Below are 18357 nucleotides of genomic sequence, written 5' to 3' on the forward strand. Positions count from 1 at the left end.
ATAATTATCAGAAGTTTCCTACAGTAGACTTTCCTGCTACTTAAAATTATAATTAAGAACTTTTATACTCTCAACATTTAAAAAATCATGTTATAAAGTGAGAATGCTGCTCGCATTGTAAGCTGGGAAGATTATTCCATCACCTCATTTCTTAGAGGAGAAAACAAATAGATGCCTGCTGTATATATCCCCCTTAATATACATACACCTGATAAATTTGTAAGTCTACTCTTACGTGTATGAATAGAGAATAGCTATGTAATAGATATATGTTTCCTGTAACATTATCATAGACTATATAACATTTCTAGGAAATTAGATAGGGTTTGACTACCTTGGGAAATAAATTTTGAACCTGAAAAACGTATTCCCTTTCCTGGATCATTTATATTTAGAAATAAAAATGAATTTTGTTCACGTACTTGAAATGTCAGTAACACCAAAGCTGCATATATCTCTTGAGTTGGTTTTATGTTGACAAATCAAATATGAGGAAGGTTTAAACATTTGCACATAAACATTCATCAACACTTAAACATAAATATTTATTAACTTTCCATTTATAGCTGAATTTTTCATCTATTATAATTTATTTCTAGTGAATTTGTTTACTAGAAAATGAGCTCACAGTTATAAATAGATGATGGAAGGAGGTTAATTATCTTGATGGTGTATTAACACAAACAGGTATTTTACTACCCAACATTTTTTAAACTTCTGAGTTACAGGAATTGATAACAATAATTTTTATTATTTTTATAACCATCTGTAATGGTATCAAGGCACTGTGCTTAGGAGATACACAGTCATCACTAAGTTATGTCAGTTTTGTTTCTGTATTAGGAGAGATGTAAGATTTTCTGCACCTTTGACAATTGATAATGACCAGAAGTCCCTATTTCTTAGCTAACTTGATCATCAAAAATTGGTGTAAGGAATTAAATTTGTTTGACAAGTTGTTTCTCTTTTCCTTTTTTAGTGGATTAAACAGACCTCCAAAGAGGGTGGAGGGAAAAGTGTAACAGAGATTCTATTGCCGCCATGATGAAGACAGTTTAGGGGGGAAATTGGGGAGAAATTAACCAGAAACTCAATAAGTTGGAGAAAACCATTAAAGAATATCTCTAGAAATTCTTTATTGTGAGAAGAAGGTAAAGTAGTATTTCACCCTTGTTTTACAGAAAAAGTTGTCAAAGTCTTGACCAGTTATCAGCTGAAGTTAGCCTTTCTCAGACTTCACTGGATCCAGGTCAGTCACAAGGAGATGGAAAACAAGACACATTAAATTTAATCAGTGAAGGTAAGAAAAAAAAAATCTACTTGAAAATTACTTTTTCCTGAACTATACATATTTTGGTTGCAGAGGATTGCTAAAGAATAATAGTGACATTTCTGTGAAGCATGCTAGGAATTAAGCTGCCATTATGATTAAAAATAGTCTGCTCTTGTTTTTTTCTCATGTGTTTGTAGCTAACCTTCTGGAAAGATATTCTGTAATTGTTAGCTTTATTTCCTCACTTCCTGTATTTTTTACCCACTCCAGTTTGGCTTTTGTGTCTCTACCACTTATTAAAATGACTTTTATCAAGGTGATCAACCACTGCAGTAGTGCTGACATTGGTCCTCTGTCTTCATTCTTTTAAACTTCTCAGCAGCTTTTGATCCAACTGATCATTTCCTCATTGTTGAGTCACTTCTGGTACTTCATTTTCTGAGTATTCTGAAAAACTTGGGGAATAAACATAAAAGAGTTTTTTTTTCCTGTTACTGCTTTCAGCTGTGTTCTAACCACCCCTCTTTCCATTGGGTTGCATCTTCCTGAACAACATATTGATCCAATTTCATAAGTTTTCAGGCCACTTTCAATTATATGATCACATTTCAGTTTCTAAGACACAGTCTATTCATATTTAAACTTCAATAAAATAGCTGGTTCAAAATCTTTTCTTCCCGTCCCCCCCTCTCCCCCAGTATAGGCTAGATCTGTTACTCTAGCACTTTGGATTGGACAGCTGGTGCTGATATGATCTGATGCTCACATATTTTACCTCTCCTTCTTCCCAGTTCCACACCTGCTGGTGTGTGTGAGGGCTAGGGAAAGACAGACAGTTCCTTACCTCAGAGGAACCTGTATTCCTCTATGCCTCCTTTTCTTCTCTGTCTTCTCCATTGCAATAAATGACCACCATAGGCATTATCTTAGACACTACTCTTTCCCCTTATAACTGCAAGTCAGTTTATTAGCAAGTCCTGTCAGCCTCCCATACAACACATGCTGTATACATTGATTCATCATCTCCATTACTACAACTCTAGTCTGGGCCACCTGGATCAAGCCTCTGGGATGGACTGCTTTCGTCTCTCATTCCTGCCTCCTCAGTCCATTCTCCATGTAGTGAACAGTGATCTTTGAAAACATAAACCAGAATCTACTGTACGCCCCCCTTAAAATTCTCCAGTCGCTCTCAGTGACAATCAGAATAAAATCCAAACTGCTTATCTTGGATGGCTTCCATCATAATCTTGTCCTTACCAGCTTCTGCCTCATATCATACCATCCTTTTGTTTGTTCTCTACACCACAGCAAACTGACCTCCAAACTGTTCTTCAAAGCTGGTTTCTGCCTCAGCTATCTTTACACTTGCTTTTCCCGCTGCCCTGAAACTACTTTCTTAAGGTCTTTGCATGGTAACTTCTTTATCAGGTCTCTGTACAAATATCAGCTCTTTAAAGTAGTTTTCATTGGCCGCCACACCTTAATTAACCACCCATGTCAATGTCCACCCCATCCCAGGCACCTTACCATATTGCCATACATTATATTATGAGTCTTGTCTATAACTCTCCACTAAAATAGAAGCTTCATGAGGGTAGGTTATCTTATCCATATTTTCGCCAGCATATTATTAGAGTCTGACACATAATAGACAACCGTTAAATATTTGTTGATGGAATAAGTATATAATGAATAACAGTAATAGAATATGAGGAACAAGTTACAGGTAGTATAAAGTAAAAATTCAGTTAACCAGAAGTCTCAGGCAATGGGAAAATTGTGATAGGATGAATTCTGCTTCCTTTAAGATGGTTGTTGAAATGTTCTCAAAGGGCCTTAATCTGTTTTACTAGCTTAGTAAATAGTGTATATTGACTACAGATGAATCTTTTTTTGATTATGTGGATAATAAAAATAGCATATTAGAGTGTCTTAGTGGCACTAATGTAAATGGGAGAGAGTAAACTGATTGTCATTATTTAGAATATGTATATTTTAAAAAACTAATCCATACTCTGAGTGGATTTCTTTGTGATGACTTTTCATATAAAAATACATTTATTTAGGATTTTAATCTAATTTCTAATTATGCGCATTTTAATATCAATAAGACAAGATTAATAATGAATATTTTTATACTATAAAAACAAATGTGGGACTTCCCTGGCAGTCCATTGGTTTAGACTCCGCGCTTCCACTGCAGGGGGCACAGGTTCGATCCCTGGTCGGGGAACTAAGATCCTGCATGCCGCGTGTCATGGCCAAAAATAATAAAATTTGTTTAGAATAAACAAATGTATGGAGGAGGACGGAGGGATGAATGGGTGGAACATACAGAATTTTTAGGGCCATGAAATGGCTCTGTATGATACTAAAATGGGGGATACATGTCATTATACATTTGTACAGCTCATAGAATATACAACATTAAGAGTGAACCCTAATAGGGACTCTGGGTGATAATTTTGTGTTCATGTAGGTTCATCCATTGTAACAAATGTACACTCTAGTGGGGGTGTTAATAACAGGGGAGACTATGCATGTGCGGGGGTAAGAGGTATATGAAAACTCTCTGTACCTTCATGCTCAGTTTCTTTGTGAACCTAACTACCCTAAAAAATAAAGTATATATACATATATACATATATATATATATATATGTATATATATATATATATAAATAAAGTACTGGCTTTAAGAATTCAAGCTGGTTCTTCAAAAAGATAAACAAAACTGATACACCTTCAGCCAGACTCATCAAGAAAAAGAGGAAGAGGCCCAAATCAGTAAAAATCAGAACCGAAAAAGAAGTTACAACTGACATCACAGAAATACAAAGGATCATAATAGATTACTGTGAACAACTGTATGCCAGTAAAACGGATGACCAAGAAAAAATGGACAAATTCCTAAATGTACAATCTGCCAAGACTGAACCAGGAAGAAATAGAAAATAGATGAATTACCAGTAATGAAATTGAATCAGTAATTTAAAAACTCCCAACAAACAAAAGTCCAGGACCAGATGGATTCACAGGTGAGTTGTACCAAACATTTAGAGAAGAGCTAACACCTATCCTTCTGAAACTATTCCAGAAAACTGCAGAGGAAGGAACACTTTTGAACTTATTCTATGAGGCCAGCATCATCCTGCTACCAAAACCAGACAAAGATATCACAAAAAAGGAAAATTACAGACCCATATCCCTGAAGAACATAGTTGCAAAAATCCTCAACAAAATACTAGGAAACCAAATCCAACAATCCATTAAAAGGATCATACACCATGATCAAGTTGGATTTATCCCAGGGATGCAAGGATTTTTCAGTATCCACAAATCAATCAATATGATACACCACGTTAACAAAATGAAGAATAAAAACCATATGATAATCTCAATAGATACAAAAGAATTTTTTTAATAAAATTCAATATCCATTTATAACAAAAAGTCTCCAGAAAGCAGGCATAGTGGTAACATACCTCAACATAATAAAGGCCATATATGACAAACCCGCAGCTAACATCATACTCAGGGTGAAAAGCTGAAAGCATTTCCTCTAAGATCAGGAACAAGGCAAGGATGCCCACTCTCACCACTTTTTTTTTTTTTTTTTTTGCTGCATTGGGTCTTCGTTGCTGTCGTGGGCTTTCTCTAGTTGCATTGAGCGGGGGCTACTCTTCGTTGCGGTGCTCGGGCTTCTCATTGCAGTGGCTTCTCTTGCTGTGGAGCACGGGCTCTAGGCGCACGGGCTTCAGTAGTTGTGGTGCGCGGGCTCAGTAGTTGTGGCGCACGGGCTTAGTTGCTCCGCGGCATGTGGGATCTTCCCGGACCAGGGATCGAACCTGTGCCGCCTACATTGGCAGGCGGATTCTTAACCACTGCACCGCCAGGGAAGTCCTCTAGAAATTTACCTTGAAGATATATACTTAAGTAGTACAACTATGTATGCACAAGGTTATTCTGCCCACTTAGTATTTGTTCACATTCTGTACTTTTCCCCGATTATCACTTTAAGGAATTTCTCTAGCTACCTCCTTTTTAAAATTTAACTTTTTATTTTGAGATAATTATAGATTCACATGCAGTTTTAATAAATAATACAGAGAGATCTATGTACCCTTCACCCAGTTTGCCTCAGGGGCAACATCTTACAAAATTGTAGAACAGTATCACATCCATGGAACTGACAGTACAATCTACTGATTTCACGCAGATTTACATGTACTCAGTAGTGTGTATGTTTTTAGTTCTGTGTAGTTTTACCACATGTGTAGGTCCACGTATACCCCACCATAGTCAAGACATGGACAGTTCCATCACTACAAGGATACCTTGGGCTGCCTTTTTATAACCATACCCACCTCCTTCCCAGCCTTGCCCTATCTCTGCCCCTTCCCTAACCCATGGCAAGCACTAATCTGTTTCCTATTACTGTAATTCTGTCATGAAATTATGAAGAATATTATATAATGAAATTACGAAGAGTGCTGAATAAGTCAGATAGTATATGGACTGTTTGGATTGGATTTTTGTACTCAGCATAATTCCCCTGAGATCTTTCCAAGTTGTTATGTGTATATTCATTCCTTTTTTATTGCTAAGAATATTCCATGGTATGGATGTACTATATCATTTTTGTTTTGTTTCTGAACCAGTCACTGAGGAACATTTGGGTTGGTTTACATTTGAGGGCTGTAAAGCTGCAACTATTGACTGAATGTTTGTGTCCCCCTAGATTCATATGTTGAAATCAAATCTCTAGTATGATAGTATTAGAATGTGGGCTTTGGGTGGTGATTAGGTATGAGGGTGGAGGCATCATGAATGGGATTATTGCCCTTAAAAAGAGGCCCCAGAGAGCTCCTTTACCCCTTCAGCCATGTTAGGACACAGTGAGAAGACTGCTGTCTGTAAACCAGGAAATGGACCATCACCAGACAGTGAATCTGCAAGCACCTTGATCTTGGATTTCCCAGTCTCCAGAACCGTGAGAAGTAAATTTCTATTGTTTATAAGCCACCCAATTTATGATATTTCTGTTATAGCAGCCCAAAGGGACTAAGCTGCTATGAACATTTGTTTATAGGTTTTGTGTGAACTTAAGTCTTCATTTCTCTGGGATAAATACCTAGGAGTACCGTTGCTAGGTTGTGTGGTAGTTGCATGTTTAGGTTTTTAAGAACCTGCCAAAATATTTTTCAGAGTGACTGTACCATTTTGCATTCCCACCAGCAATATATGAGTGATCCAGTTTCTCCACATCCTTGCCATCTTTAGGTGTTGTCACAATTTTTTATTTTAACCATTGTGATAGGTATGCAGTAATATCTCACCATGGTTTTAATTTGCATTTCCCTGATGTCAAATGATGTTCATCATCTTTTCACGTGCTTATTTGCCATCTGTATCGTCTGGTGAAATATCTCTTCGTGTCTTTAACCTGTTCTCTAGTTGAATTACTTTTTTTTTTAACTGTTGAGTTTTAAGAGTTCTGTAGATAATTCTAAAATTGATACACTCAAACTTGATGGGTAAAACTATACATTTTTTCATGCTCTCGCAACATAGGTTACTCTTTCAAAAAATATTAACTCTTGAGGAAAAAAATTTTATTGGAAGTTCAGCATTTCTTTTCCTGGCCTTTTCTTTTATTGCATTCCAGTAAAAATAAAATGAAACTTTTAAATTAAAAGACATTCATGACATCATCCCAATTTTATAATATTATGTGTACCTACTTTTCTGTTTGAATGTAAGCTGGATGGTAAGTTCATTAAAATTTCTTTTGTGCTTTGCTGCACTGATTAAATTTTTATAATGGACATGTCATTTTTACAAACATAATAGATGTGTTTTCCCTTCTAAAAACAAACACTGGAAGTCAAATACACCACATGTATTGTTCGAAGTGGTTAATTTAATGCTAGAACTGTAAATGATTGTTACTTTTACATATTTTACGCATTTTTAGTTAAAAGTGTTATTAACATCTCCGTATGAAGAGTCTTAAGAAATAGAGATTTGATACTTACTACTTGAAAAAAAGAAATTTATCCTTGTACTCTAAAACTTGGTTCAAGCAGAAAAACCTTTTATGCCTTCATATAGTCCCTTACATTCCTCAAGGCTATATTTTAATGAATGGTATAGTAAAAAAGGTATAAAACAAAAAGCAATTCTATATTCCTACTGATTATTAAAAGAATTTCAAAAAATTTCATAAGTTAAAATGCACCATAATTGTTGATAGGAAGGGTGAGAAGTTGTTATTTTTCTCAAGAAGCATGTATTAAGCCCTTCTTATGTGACAAGTATTATGCTGGAAACTACTAGCAGCTACCATATTTCATCAAATCTAATCAGGTGCCTTAGGTTTTAAGATAACACTCATTTTATGTACCATCAAAAAAAAAAAGGGGGGGGGGCAGGGAGGAAGGAATATGCCAACAATTAAACTATAACACATAGTCTCCATATCCTGTAGCACTTTTATCTTAAAAGATCTTTTAGACTTTTAAAAAACTGTTTTATTATAATTCTCATAACATAAAATTCACCATTTTATAAAATAAAATTTTTTAAAAAATACACCAGTTTAAAGTGTACGATTCAGTGGTGTTTAGCATATTCACAGTGTTGTGTGTCCATCACCACTGTCTAATTCCAGAACATTGCCAGTAAAGAAACCCTGTTGTACCTATTAGAGTTCGGTTCCAATTCCTCCCTCCCCCTCCCCTTGGGTAACTACTAATCTACTTTCTGTCTCTTTGGATTTGTCTGTTCTGGACATTTCATAAAATGAAATCATACAATGTGTAGCTTTTTTTTTGGTCTGGCTTCTTTGACTTAGCATAGTATTTTCACAGTTCTTCCATGTTGCAACATTTATCAGTGCTTCATTCCCTTTTATGGCCAGATAACATTCCATTGCATGGATATACCACAATTTGTCCATTCATCAGCTGAACATTTGGATTGTTTCCACTTTTGGGCTTTTATGAATACTGCTACTATGAACATTCATGTACGAGTTTTTGTGTGAACTATAGTTTTATTTCTCTTGGGTATATAACTAGGAACCGAATTGGCTGGATCATATGTTTAACCTTTTGAGGAACTGCCAAACTGTTTTTTGAAGTGATGGTACGTACCATTTTATAATCCCACCAGCAATTAGGGTTTGTTTCTCTATACCCACAGCAACACTTATTATTGTTTGTCTTTTAATATAGCCATCCTGGTAGGTGTGAAGTGGAATTCCATGGTTTTGATTTGCATTGCCCTAATGAATAATAATGTTGAACATCTTTTCATGGGCTTATTGGCCATTTGTATATCACCTTCAGAGAAATGTCTACTCAGATCCTTTGACCATTTGAAGATTGCATTGTTTGTCTTTTTATTGTTGAGTTGTGATAGTTCTTTGTGTATATTCTGGATGGTAGACCTTTATCAGATACACGAATTGCAAATATTTTCTCCCATTCTGAGGCATGTGTTTTCACTTTCTTGCTAGTGTTCTTTGACTCACAAAGTTTTAAGTTTTGTTGAAGCCCTATTTATCTAGTTTTTCTTTTGGTTGCCTGTGCTTTTGGTGTCACATCTAAGAAACTGTTGCCTAATCTAAGGTCATACAGGTTTATACCTATGTTTCCTTTTAAGAGTTTTTTAGTTTTAGGCCTTACATTTAGGCCTGTGATCCATTTTGAGTTAATTTTTTGTATATGGTGTGAACTGAGGTTCCAGTTTCATTCTTTTGCATGTGGATATTGAGTTGTCCCTGGACCATTTGTTGAAAAGACTATTCTTTCCCTCACTGAATGGTCCTAGAACTCTTGTTGAAATCCATTACCCCTACATGTATGGGTTTATTTCTGGATTCTCATTTCTATTCTCTTGGTCTATGTGTCTATGACAGTGCCACATTAATCTTGCTCCATACCACACTGTCTTAATTACTGTAGCTTTGTAGTAAGTTTTGAAATCAGGACATGTGAGTCCTACAACTTTGTTCTTTTCTGTTCTTTTCAGGTATTTGGGGTCCTTTGCCTTTCCATATGATTTGAGAATCAACTTGTCATTTCTGAAAAAAAGGCAGTTAGAATTTTGACGGGGATTACATTAAATTTGTAGATCAATTTGGGAAACATTGCCATCTTAACAATATTGTCTTCCAATCCATAGAAATAAGGGATGTTTTTCCATTTATTTTGACCTCGAGTTTCTTTCAACACTATTTTGTAGTTGTCAGTGTACAACTCTTGCATACTTCTGGTTAAATTTATTCCTAAGTATTTTATTTTATTCTTTTAGGTGCTATTGTAAATGGAAATGTTTCTTGATTTTATTTTCTGATTGTTCATTGCTTCTTGTAGACTTCAAGCATAGGTTTTAAAAATTAATTTCACTCCTCTGTATCTATAGAAGGGAAAATAAAAGTGAATTCAGTTGTCAAGAACTTCTTCATGTTCAGAGTCCATCTCTTCTGAACCATTTCTTAATCCAAATTGTCAGTAGCTTTGTCTTTCCTCACAGTATCATCCTCTGTTCCAACAGTGAACCGTTTCCTAACATAGTACTCCACTGCTGTAGGGATTTTCTTTCAAATTATCAACAAGTATCCTGCACATTTTTAATGCAGACACTTTCCTATTTGCCTTAGTTTCATTTTCTTCCTCAGTTAGATCAGATGCTTCTGAAAGTTAAACAGTGTCTCTTCAGAGACCATAGGAATTCCATGATAAACTGATGTTTGACATCTTAACAGAAATCCTGCATGATTCATGAATCAGTCACATCAATTGCCTATGCTTCAAAATTTTTTATCTATTCTGAGGGGTTTCTTCTGCCTTCAGTTACATGCCTGGCATGTGAATGAGCAGTTCTTTTGCATATGTCATAAAGCTTCATCAACTTCCCTGGTTTTTCTCTTTATTACAGATTTCTTTTTTTCACAAGCACTTTTATGCTGTTTTACAAGAAATTATGAATTGCACTGATTCCTGTAATGAGTATTTGTTTTACTAATATGAAACTTATATCCTGCTGTCTGTTTTCATGCTTTTCTATGAACAAACTCTTAATTTTAAGGGCAAATTATACTACAATGTTTTTGAAGGCGTTTTAAGCGACATATGAACACAAGTAACTCAAAGTGATATCAGTACGAATACCTGTGACCAAGTTCATGTACGTTCATGCAAAAACAACTATGTCACAGCTCCCTCTTGGCTAGCTACAACCACAACACACATTGGTTCCAATATTTTGAAATTCTATTGCATAAAATGATGACCACCCATTTTCTTGACTGTTGATCTCAAAAAGGTAACGTCGTCCTTGCACAACAGTTTAATGTAACATTTTCTCTATATTTATGGGTATATGATAGTGGCTAAGTAATCTCTTTAGGCATTCCTTAAAATTAGGATATGTATTTACTTCCTCTTCATTTCTTCATTGACCCCTTTCCTCCCTACTCCAAACTTCTCTTCCTTATTATAATGTTGATGATCTCACCATTCACTTATCAGTTCTCATAATCTACTGAATCATTCATGGCTCCTCCCACCTAACATTTTGCCTTCACCAACTCCTACCAGTTTAACTTTCTGAAGATCTCTACACGTGTTCCATTCTTTGTGTCCCTTCTACTGCTAACATGGTTCAGGTAGCTGCCATAGCCTTCTTACTGGTTTCACTATATCCATTTTATTTCCCTCAAAGTCATGTTTCACAGAGTCTCCAAGTATTTAAAATACAAACTAAGCATGTAATTCCCTTATGTAAAAGTCTTCAGTGGCTCGCTTCTGTCTAAGAGTATGATTAAGAATGTAGTCTCTGAATTTGAAGACTTGATTTCAAGTCACAACACAGATGTATTGTTATGATTACAACAAGATCCTTTCCAAGCTCCTTAACATCAACTCTCAAGTCTTCTGTGGCCTTTGTCTATTCTTCTAGTCTCATTTCTTGCTTGTAGCTCCCTGTACCTTGGGTGCTGATTCTTCCCTCTCTGCCTTTGTTCATGCTGTTCCTCTGCAGAGCCTCGTCTGATTTTTGCCTCCTTGGGCATGAACGTCCACTAGGGTTCAGTTTCATGGTCACTTTTTCCCTGAAACTTCCCTAATTACCCCCCAACCCAGACCTTCTGATTTGGTTTGGACACTTGTCCTTTGAGCTTCCATAATGCCCTTTACTTATTATTCTTATACTTACTGCATTTGATTATAGTTTTCTGTTTGTGTTTATTTCTATCATATACTAAGTTCCCTATGGGCAGGAAGTGGGTTTTATCACTTCAGGATAGAGGACACATAGAGAATACCCAGTAAATTGGGCTGAATGAATGACTTCTAATTTAATAATGTTTGTATTAGTACCATCTGAAGACTTGTATAGTCCAGACTCCATATCAAGACATTTAAAACAAAACTGATCTTTCTTGGTATAAAACAAAAATCCATTTTCTGCTCCTGATGACTAACTTATTTCTGCTAGGAACTACCACTCTCCCAGCCGTCTGGGCTAGAAAGTTTCATTGACCTTGACAAGTTCTTTCCTCCCCATATCAGTAAATTGCTTTTAAAATATCACTATTAACTCAGATTTTAACATGCTTGTATTTTTAATTGACTGTAGTAATTTTACATGCATTTAGGTCTATGCATATATGTATACATTAGCTGCTGTTGACATTGCAACAATATTGAAGAATATTTTGGAATAATCACCTGTCATCCTCTACCTTAATACAGTTTTGCTTATTTCCTTTTATAAGCATAGTTGCATAGCTGCAGTCACAATGAACATAACCATTTTGGATCCTTATGCACCTTTTTAAAATTTTTTATTTTTAAATGAAGTGTTGGAATGAAGCTTGTTTTTGGGTTCCTTGAGGGTGCCACACTGCCCTGCAGGCTCCATAGCATCAGTATTTTCAGAGGTCAGCTGTAGGTCTTTGAAGGCTGGGATCTGTAGATCCCCCCGTGCTTTCCTGGCTATGCCACTCAGCTCTGCTGTATGGTTTGTTTCCTTAAGGCATAGCTGAGGACTTAATGTACCTTGCCTTCTTTCCCCACTCCAACTTTTTGTTTTGGGTAATTTCAAACCTACAGAAAAAGTGAAAGCGAAGGAGAATGAACACCTATATATGCTTTACCTAGATTTGCCGATCGTTAACATGTTACCACACTGCTTTATCTTGCTCGTGTGGGCACATGCTCCCTCGTTTACTCATGTATCTGTGTTTTCTGTTTTGCTCATCCATCTGAAAGTAAATTGCAGATACCGTGACACTTTATCTCTAAATACATCAGCATGTATCTCCTAGGGATAAGGATGTTTTCTTACAAAGCCACACCATTATGACCTCAGGAAATTTAACCTTAGTACAATATTACCTGATAAGTATTGAATGTTATGATTTCTCCACTTTTCCAGTAATATCCTAGCTTTTTTTTTTAGGTCCAGTCCAATCAAGGATCCCACAATGCATTTAGTTTTCAATCTCTTTGGTGTCCTTTCATCTAGCAGAGCACCCCCCAACTTTTCTTTTTCTCTCACTTGACATTTGTATATTTTAAGCACCCAAGCCAGTTGTTTTGTTAAACACCTGACAATTTAGATTTCTCTGATTGTTCATTGCTATCATATTCAGGTAAAACATATTTGGCAAGAATACAACATAAATAATTATCTTTTTCAGTGTGTCTCATCAGGAGGTCACTGTCCTTTTTGGACACTGAGAGACCCTTATGAAAGAGATGGCCCCTATGTCCTTTTGACATCCTGGTATTCTGTCACAGCTTCCTTGCTCTGTGTAAAACAAGATGTTCTGAGTTGCTTCGGTATATTTCATGCCCATACCCAGGATCAGCTATTTCTCCAAGAAGTCCTGTTTCCTTACACTAGAAAATGATGTTAGAGAACATAATCTGGGCCATAGGGGTGCCTGTTGTGACTGAATTGGTCATTGTTTCTAACCCTCTTCACTAGACAGGAATTTTTTTTTAAAGAAAAATGTACCTTAAATTTATCTTATTTTGTAATTCACACATAAGAGTCAAGGTTTCCATGTACTTGATTTTGTATTTTTATATCTTATGATGAAAATATTGGTTCCTAATTTATAGGAACATAATTGCTTATTTGCTTTTTCCTATTATATGTTTTAATTTCAAGCTATTAGTATCTATATTACTAAAATAGGGTAAGTTAAAATAGCTTAAGATTTGTTTTTAATTATTTTATCTTGAGAACATATCCCAGAGTCAAAGTACTATGCTTAAATTTCACCTCAATTCTGTTCACTTCTACTTTCGTAAGTAACCATTTTTATTTTTAAATTATCTTTCTGTTGATCTTTAAAACATATGCAAATTCAAATAAATTCATATTCCTTTTTAAGATAAAAGGTAACATACTATGCACTATTTCGCACTTTGCTTTTTCCACTAAATAGTATATCCTGGAAATCACAACACAGCAGTACATAGAGATCTTTCTCGTTCTCTTCTACAGCTGCATATTACTCCACTGTGTAGCTATGTTAGACATTTAGATTTAGTCTTTTGCAATTACTGTGTTATAATCTTTATATTTTAAAAATATGTGTAACCTAAGTATATACTCTCAAAGAACTGAAAACAGGATTCAAACAGATACTTGTGTGCCAGTGTTTACATCAGCATTATTTCCAGCAGTCAAAAGGTGGAAACCACCCAAATGTCCATACAGATGAATGGAGAAACAAAATGTAGTATATACACACAATGGAATATTACTTAGTCATAGAAAAGGGATGAAGTTTTGATACATACAACACGGATGAACCTTAAAAAACATTATGCTAAGTGAAATAAGCCAGACACAAAAGGGCAAATGCTGTATGATTCCACTTATAAGAATAAATCTAGGATGGGCAAATTCGTAGACAGAAAGTAGATTAGAGGTTTCCAGAGACTGAGGGGAAGGGGAGAATGTAGAATTACTGTTTAAGGAGGGTAGGGATTTTTTGTTTGGGCTGATGAAAATTTTTGGAAATAGTGGTTGGTGATGGTTGCACAATACTATGAATGTAATTAATGCCATTGAATTGTACACTTAAAATGACTAAAATGGTAAATTGTATGTGACATATATATATTTACAATAAAGAAAATAGTTATATATACATACATATGTATATGTAATTAGTAGTAAATGTCTTTAAAACATTACAGGTCAATAATTAATTCGAAATTTGGGAGAGACTATCCAAAGCAGTTGAGTTCCTGGAGCATTTAGCAAGAACTCTAGAGCTCATTTTGGCCTGAAATAGGTCTCTAAGCTTAGACATTAAAAGGGTTCTTGAAACATCTATATCTTTTGATCCTGACATAAGATGATAAAACATTTGAAACCTGAATGTGACAATTACTCTTCCGTATCTTTTCCTAACACCGTTGTATTTTCCTGTATTTTTTAGTCAGCAAAACTATGAAGTTAACATTGTCATCTTTTGGTACCTGTTCTCATTTTACAAAGGAAAGAATAGGCTCAGAGAAGATGCCTTTCCCCAGGTCACATAGCTGTAAAGAACACAGGAGTTCTTTCGTGTCCCAGTGCAGTTCTTACTGAATTATCATTAATTACATAATTATTTAATGAGTGTCTACTGTGTGCTAGCACTGGGAATATAATAATGAACACAACAAATTCCATGTCCTTTCTCAGAGCCTATAGTTTAATAAAGGAGAGAGCCCCACAGTTATCGTACAGTATGACAAGGTGGGTTAGAGTATTAATACAACAACTATGAGAACAGTGCAGAGGGACTGTTTGAAACAATATATAATATTCAGAAACATCTGATATCTGGTTCAGTTTATACTTCTATAACCACGTGAGTAAAACCTAAGCTTTCCATCTTCTTTGGAAAACCGCTAGTTTTCAAAGACCTTATTAGCCTTTCACAGCCTCAAACCAGCCACTTATCACTAGTATTTGCACACTGTGGGTTGAAACTTAATTCAGCTCTGGAAAGAACTTGTTTTCCCCAGCTGCGGAAACAGATCTGCCATTCCTCCTTCATGGGCCTACTGAATTCCAGCACTGTGTAACAATACTCCTGATGCAGAGTAGGTGCTGAATAAATGTTTATTCAGTAAGTGAGTAAAGACTTCCCAGATCAAGCCCTCCAACTGAATTGAAGCAATTCTGCTTCTGCTGTATTACGTTACCTGCATACGGATTTCCTGGTATTCCTGTGGCCTGGACACTGGTATTGTTACTTTATTTTTTGTTATTCTTTACTAATTGAATATGATCATATTCTCCAAAAAAAGGTCAACTTTCTTGTTCCAAAACATCTCAAACTTCCATATCTAGAACTTTTACAAGAAGCACAAATATTCCCTCTGTAATGTTTTATAAGGGTACCATTGAAACTACTGAAAGATCAAACATGTTAACATATAGGTGTTTGGTTTTATAGTTAGATATGTTTGTACTATTTTGTAGAGTATGCAAGGTTTTAATGGTTTTAGGATCTTTTTGGTATTATGCTTCAAGGGAAATTAAATATTTGTTATTTTATCCTAATTTTCAGGTAAAGAAGATACTCCCTCATTACTTGGTCTCTGTGGGTCTCTGACATCAGTGGCAAGTTACAAATCTCTAACAAGCCTAAAATCTAATGACTACCTTGCAAGTCCTACAACAGAGATGACAAGTCCAGGTCTAACTCCATCCTGAAAAATTTTATGTAAAAGCCAAAAGTTTTTATGTTGCAAATGTTCTATTTATGTAAGTTTGACTGCTGGGAAAACATCTGGAATTTTATATTGTTCTGGCACATGTCTGGAATTCTGTCGCTTATAGTAGAGAATTCAGTCCACTCCATGTAAACTTCTGAGTGAAAAAAAAATGACTCTGCCACTTTTCATTTTAAAATTCCTATATTTGTCACTGAGGAAGTTTAAAAATGAATAGGCTTTAAAAAAACTTTCAGAGATCCTCTAAGTTAATAATCCATGGCAAATTGTACATATTATTCAGCTGATTTTCATATATTTAAATGTATCATAATTGCCAGAGACCGAGTTCAAGGCTTAAGCTAAGTATTTTCTTTTGCTCTTTTATTCAGTGATTAAATTTTCTAAGAATGAGTTACTTCATTTTTCATGAATTTCTTCCCAGGTTCTGATATTTAAATGCCTTGTCTTTAAAGTGAAGAGAAAGGTTCTTAGCTGCAGTTTCACAGTGGCTTATTCAGTTTTTCTTTAACAGTTATCATTTGGCATCAACCTAACATTCCACTTAACATTTTATAAATTTCGTAGGATGTGTCGTTAGGCAGTTACTAAATTTGTTAGGGTCACAGGGAAAATATTTTACAGTATTTTAGACCATTAAGGTAGTGAATACATTTCTTGTTTTTGTTTTTCCAAGATTTTCGTAAAAGTTTATCAATTTCAAAATTGATCAAATTTATGTCTCATAAACTGGAAACATTTAAAAATGTAGAACAGATGTTGAAAAAGTATTTTATCGGGAAAGAGTTCAAGTTCATTTAAGGATCTGAGACGCTTTTAAAGTCAGGATCAGTAGGCTAATCACCATACTTAACAATATGTCTGACGTCCAGTGCTGTTTTTCTGCCTCGTATGCAAGAATGAATTGTGTCATACATGCTTTACAGCTTCTGTCATTAATCATACCATAATCTCATTTTAAAATTGATGTTAATGTTAAAAATTACTCCACTTCTACAGGTAAAAAATTAATTTTCTTTTTTTAAAAAGCCATGAGCCGTCTTTTAAATTTTTGCAAATTTTGGAACAACTGTACATTTGTCCCTAAAAATTCCACCATATTGAAAGAGAAAAGGTATGAAGTATATTTTCTATAGTAAGTAATATGAGGAAAACATGATCAGCTGTGCCAAAGAAGTTTTATACATTGTTTACATGAAGAGGCTACTACAGTACTTATTGGGGACTTCATATGCTATTTTTATTTGTTAATAAAACATTACATTCAAACTTAGTAACTTCAACATAAAGAATGTTCCTCCTAAAATATTTTATTGAGAGGAGACAAGCAGCACTTGTTACAGTCATTCTTTGTATTAGAAATGTGGGAGTGTCATGGTTCTCTGAGATATTTAGAGCTTTACGCTCGTCATTTGGAATTTAAGATAATAAATAGTGACAAGGCTAGTCTTATATGTTAAGAAAGACCATTCAAACAGTGTCATTTCAGGGACAAACGCAGCCTGAAATCCCTTAAAATAAATTATCTTAGATGTACCAGAACATATTCAGAGCTTTATTCCTTTAGCTTGAGGCTTTAGTACTTGCAGTAATGCAAATATTGAGAAATGGTACCTTTATTCTGTACACATTATTGTGAGTGAGAGGTATCTAAAGCAATTTGTAATCAGCATGGGGGAACAGAAGGAAGGTTTAAATGAGGACAGTGGAAACCTTGGGAGGAGGGAACGAGAGAACGGTTAAGGAGGGGAACTTCAAAAATTTTAGGCTAGCCTTAAGCACTATTGCTGCTTTCCTATCAAAACGTTTAAATGCTTTCACTCATGGTCCACTCTCAAATGTCATTTATTATCCTTCAGTAATTTAAAAAAAAAAGTCATTGTTAAATTTTTTCCATACATTTTTATAATATAGAAAGGAAATACAAGGTTCCGTAATTTATCAAATTCTTCAGATTTGCCTAATGTGTACAATAACTTGTGCATCTTAACATGCTGCTAAATGCAGATTTAAACATGACATCTGAGGATAATGACTTTTTCTCCTTTCTTGGAGCTCTTGGTATAAAATTCATCTGCTAATGTGACTTCAGGTTTCTACACAGTTCATTTCACACTAGTTATAGAGGTAGCTTGTTAATGTTTGCACGAGGTATGTCTCAATCTTTAATTTTAGGTGGTAGTGTTTCTTGTTCACACACCCTCCCCTAAATAGAATGCTAAACTATATGCTACTATTTCCATGTGTATTTTGTTGCCTTGATGTACGATACTTGTTGCATGTATATTAAACATTTTGTACCATGCAGTAGTAGTCTTAT

General features: G+C 35.1%; 1 protein-coding gene across 7 annotated transcripts in view; it reads left to right on the plus strand.

Annotated features, from left to right (window-relative positions):
* The window catches only part of RUNDC3B (RUN domain containing 3B), a 147425-nt gene extending 131408 nt beyond the window's left edge, over positions 1 to 16017 (plus strand). For 5 of the 7 annotated variants that reach the window (XM_061197672.1, XM_061197677.1, XM_061197674.1 and 2 more), the window contains 2 exons: positions 1182 to 1300; positions 15872 to 16017. In XM_061197672.1, the coding sequence (XP_061053655.1) occupies positions 1182 to 1300; positions 15872 to 16017 (265 nt within the window). The remainder of the gene's footprint in view (positions 1 to 1181; positions 1301 to 15871) is intronic. The other 2 variants (XM_061197673.1, XM_061197675.1) reach the window with 1 other exon arrangement.
* Positions 16018 to 18357: the final 2340 nt, after the last annotated feature.

Source organism: Eubalaena glacialis, chromosome 8 (genome assembly GCF_028564815.1).
Source record: "Eubalaena glacialis isolate mEubGla1 chromosome 8, mEubGla1.1.hap2.+ XY, whole genome shotgun sequence".
Taxonomy (NCBI): Eukaryota; Metazoa; Chordata; class Mammalia; order Artiodactyla; family Balaenidae; genus Eubalaena; species Eubalaena glacialis.